We start from the raw sequence: 5,000 nt of genomic DNA, 5'->3' as shown, positions 1-5,000 counted from the left end.
GGGGGTGGGGGGGGCACAGTGCGATTCCGTACACTCGTTATTATTCAACGTCTGACGTGAAACGGGGGGAAAAAATCTGAAATGTTTCTGTTTCTCTGGATGGATTAAAGAAAATAGACAAAAAAAAAGCAAACAGAAGAAGAAAGCTAACGGTGAATCCTGTCGTGATTCTTCTCTCTAAAATGTCTGCTATTGTACAGGAGCTGAAGCTATAGGCTGCGTGTCAAACACACGTCTCCACTGTTCCACTAAATAAATAAATGTAAGATTGTTGTTGCTTGGTTGCTAGGCAACAGCACCATTTAAAGGCAGAGGTTCGAGTAGCTAACGATGAATTAGCGAGCTAGCGTTAGATCTTTTGTATGGAGATCGATCACAAACGTCACCCGCGTGGCTGGAGGTTGTTCAGTGCGCTAGCTGGAGGTATTTAGCATAACACTGGGATGCTAACACACCGATGCGAGCTACATCATTTTATTATAAATGTTAACATGCTAACACAACTACCGTCGTGTATGGAGACGTGGCAGCTTTGCTGTTATCTTCACTGTTATTTTAGCTGAACTGTGTTCAATCTTTTCCCATGGCTAAAAATCACACCTTAACACTTCAGGACAATAAACAACAAACTCTATTTGTGTGTGTGTGTGTGTGTGTGTGTGTGTGTGAGTGAGAGGGAAAGAACTCGACACTTCACATGACTTATTCATACAGACAATCGCGTTCTTAGAGAGATCGCTGTAGCTTATTCATCTTGCTATCTGACGGTGATTAGCGTAAAGACTCTGTGATGTAATCACACGCGACTGGGTGACTGCTAGCTACATGCTTTCATGTTACACACCTAGCTGACGAGCTAGCTGCTAGCACGTAGCCGCCTAAGTCACATTATACAATCAGATGAGCTAAAACTGACAGAAAATTGTGTTGCTGTACAGTAGCTCACATAATAGCTAATGGTATTAGCATAAACCTGACAGATGCTAACCACACACACACACACACAAACACACACACACAGACACATACATGTGCATCAAGAGCTACATTCTTTGTGCGTGGAAGTGTGTGTTTGGTGTATTTAATAAGATACTGTCACTGATCACTGATGTGTGTGTGTGTGTGTGTGTGTGTATGTGGTAGCCTAGTGGTTAAGGTGCTGGACGACCAATCGAAAGGTTGTGAGTTCAATTCCTAAGTCCACAAAACTGCCATTGTTGGGCCCCTGAGCAAGGCCCTTAACCCATAATTGTTCAGTTGTATAAAAATGCGATATAAATATAAGTCTCTCTGTATAAGTGCATCTGCTAAATGCCCGTTTGTTCGTCTACACAGTGACAATATATCACATGTAGTGACCAGGAACACACACACACACCCACACACACACACACACACACACACACACACACACACACACACACAGAGGCAGATGTGTGTGAGCACTAAGTGAAGGCTTCCTGCAGAGTTCTCTGTACTTTTAATTGAAAATGAGAAAGCAGAATATTGAGGAAAGCAGCAGAGACTTTGATCGCATCTCCACCAGAGATGTTTCCACTCATTTAATCCTCTGAGGTTCTGAACAAACACGAACACACGAACACACGAATGCGCTCCGATAGACGCTGAGTTATATTGTGTCCTGTTTTATGGCTTTATTAGTGTAGAAATCATGCTGTATGAAGACATCTGGTGCTCTTCTCATCAGGTTTCCCAGAATGCACTGCATGCATACACGTATGGGCGTGGCCAATTATGGGCGTGGCCTCTGCCACCAAATGTATAACTCTTCACACCTGGATAAATATTATATTAAACCCAGTTACCTCGTTTCTCCTCAGAGCTTCTCCTCAGCCCTTCACCATACACTTTACTGTATAATACTTTATAAGCTCATGATCAGCACAGCTAGCTCGCTAAAGTGATGCTAACAAAACACGTGATGTGAAGGAGACAGCAGTGGATAGTCTTTAGAAATTCACACAGCAGGAAGCTTCCAACTGCAGAAACAAAAAGTACAAGAAATCCATGTTAGGGGGAAAAAAGAGCCTCACTCATTCAAGCCGGAATCGAATTTTGTGCAGCCGCGTTAAGTGTGTTTGTACTGCGGCTGAAATGAAGTGTCTCGGAATCATATTTGTACATTTCACTTGCACTTGTATTTATTTTGGTGCTGGGCGAAGCGGAGGCGGTTGCCAGATCTGTAGGCGTTCGGCGCACATTTCTCTCCAAACCTGATGAAATCGCCTTCATGCTCGATTTCAGTTCCCGGCTCAGACTCGCTTTTTCATTCCTGCTCGCTCTGTCGCTGCCGTTTTCCCGCTGAGTCACTCTTCTTCATGGAGAAATAGTGATTTCAGCCGTGGAGAGTCGGCACGCTGTACACGCCTGTGCCTTTCTTCTCTTACGTTGGTGTTTCATTATCTCTTGTTGGGGATTTTTTTTCCCTCAGATAATGAGAGAGAGAAGAACAAGCAACGAGCATGTACAGTACTCCTGCACCCCGGCCTTCCTCCTCCTCCTGTCACACCTGAGTCTAAATGTTCGAGGGGCAATATCATGAGACCCCTCACTTCCGTGTGTGTGTGTGTGTGTGTGTGTGTGTGTGTGTGTGTGTGTGTGTGTTAATATTCTGTCCTGTGAACAGAAACCTTGTTTGTATTGATAGATTAATTAAGTCTCTGTCACCGTGGAAGACCTTAGAGAGACAAGTGGGACCCGCACGAGAGCTTAAATAGCAGCAAACATGACACTGTGACACCGTTACGTCGAAGCAGTCAGTGATGCTGTTTAAGGTCATACTTAACAACAAACAAACAAACAAAATATATACAGGGGGGGGAAGGTGGCTTAGAGGTTAGCACGTTTGCCTCACACCTCCAGGGCTGGGGGTTCGATTCCCGCCTCCACCTTGTGTGTGTGGAGTTTGCATTTTCTCCCCGTGCCTCGGGGGTTTCCTCCGGGTACTCCGGTTTCCTCCCCCGGTCCAAAGACATGCATGGTAGGTTGATTGGCATCTCTGGAAAATTGTCCGTAGTGTGTGTGTGTGTGTGTGTGTGTGTGTGAATGAGAGTGTGTGTGTGTGTGCCCTGTGATGGGTTGGCACTCCGTCCAGGGTGTATCCTGCCTCGATGCCCGATGACGCCTGAGATAGGCACAGGCTCCCCGTGACCCGAGAATTTCGGATAAGCGGTAGTAATGAATGAATGAATGAATGTATATATATAAATAAAACAGGGCCCATATTCATAAAGATTCTTATTGTAAAGAGTTTCTCCTATTGACATAATTCTAAGAAATTTCTTAGTAATGTTGGTGTTTCCCCTTAAAATTTAAGATAAGATCCTAGTAAAGATAAAAGTCCTTTATAAAGCATTTTAACCCTTTAAAGAGTGCTTAAGGTAAAAAAGTGTAAGAAGTACAGATGTATTTGTTATTAAATCGTCTGTGTTTATTCAGGACACACGCTCGCTCGCTGAAATGTAAGGTTTTCTGATTTGTGACGGTTATTTTTACACTGTGTTGAATAAAAGTGTTTCGAGTATAGCTTTCTGATTCCTTGATTTCCGATAAATAAGTGATTCAGATTCGTTACACAAGCCTGATCTATTAAAAGTGATCTTGATTTACACTGATTCTCTGACACAGAGGATTTGCTACAGTATCATGGTCATGTAACTTCTGCGGATAAGTGATTCTGATTCAGTACATTGATTTCTGATTTGTCGAAGGAAAGTGATTCTGATTCATTACATTGATTCCTGATTCTGTCGAATGAAAGTGATTCTGATTCATTACACTGATTCCTGATTCTGTTGAATGAAAGTGATTCTGATTCAGTATTTTGATTCCTGATTCTGTTGAAGGAAAGTGATTCTGATTCATTACATTGATTCCTGATTCTATTGAATGAAAGTGATTCTGATTCATTAAATTGATTCCTGATTCTGTTGAATGAAAGTGATTCTGATTCAGTACATTGATTCCTGATTCTGTTGAAGGAAAGTGATTCTGATTCAGTACATTGATTCCTGATTCTGTTGAAGGAAAGTGATTCTGATTCAGCTGCTGATTTCCTTTTTCTTTCTTGTTTTTCTGACAGCATCCAAGGCAAACCCCCCCACACAGACCCCAGTAATGGGCCCAAACCGGGGGGTTCGGGTGGCAGCGCCCGGGATCAGAGTCACTCCCCCCATAAGAGCCCTCAGGGGGACGCTGGTGGCCCTAAATCGCCCTACTCTTTGCCGCAGATTGCCCCGATGCCCAGCAGTAAGCTGTGCCCGGTGTGTAAGACAGCCGACTTGATGGGCGTGACGGACGGACAGCCCAACTGCAACACGTGCACTCAGTGTCGCACCACGGTGTGCAACCAGTGTGGCTTCAACCCCAACCCACACCTCACAGAGGTAAGAGTTTAGCAGCATTAACATTAACTCTTCTCTCTGTTTGTTTACCTGGAGGCCAAATTTAATGGGCATCATTTCACAACTAACTCTGACTGATCTTTGATGTATGGCTTCGTCTCCTCACATCTTAGCTCTCACCGTGTGCTGATTCTGCTGATGGGGAATATAAAAGATTTCACCAGTCACACAGAGAGAGAGAGAAAGAGAGAGAGAGAGAGAGAGAGAGAGAGAGAGAGAGAGAGAGAGAGAGAGAGAGAGAGATAAAGAGCTTGACAGATAACAGATAGAGAAAAAGAGTGAGGATGACAGAGGAAACTAGATAAAGAGACCACCGAGTGACCTTACTGCTCCATGGAGGACGTATGGCCTGTGCTCCGGAACTCATTGGGGGAATCCAGACATTGATAGATGTGTTATGTGCATTAAACTGGTCCTTTGTGCCTCAGTCACCACGATCTCTCACTGTCTCTGTGTCAGAAAATATCCCTTGAAACACAAGCAAAAATAGGAATTTGGGGTAAAAGAGATATTAAAATATTGATACAAATTAAATTTAGTGGTTGGGAGAGAGAGAGAGAGAGAGAGAGAGAGGGA

General features: G+C 43.7%; 1 protein-coding gene across 2 annotated transcripts in view; it reads left to right on the top strand.

Moving 5' to 3' along the window:
• Positions 1-5,000, top strand: part of bsnb (bassoon (presynaptic cytomatrix protein) b) — a 51,881-nt gene that overhangs the window by 6,062 nt on the left and 40,819 nt on the right. For both annotated transcript variants that reach the window (XM_027137456.2, XM_027137455.2), the window contains exon 2: positions 4,103-4,406. In XM_027137456.2, coding sequence (XP_026993257.2) covers positions 4,103-4,406 — 304 coding nt within the window. The remainder of the gene's footprint in view (positions 1-4,102; positions 4,407-5,000) is intronic.

This window comes from Tachysurus fulvidraco, chromosome 2, assembly GCF_022655615.1.
Source record: "Tachysurus fulvidraco isolate hzauxx_2018 chromosome 2, HZAU_PFXX_2.0, whole genome shotgun sequence".
NCBI lineage: Eukaryota > Metazoa > Chordata > Actinopteri > Siluriformes > Bagridae > Tachysurus > Tachysurus fulvidraco.
This window is presented reverse-complemented; position numbering and strand designations above follow the sequence as displayed.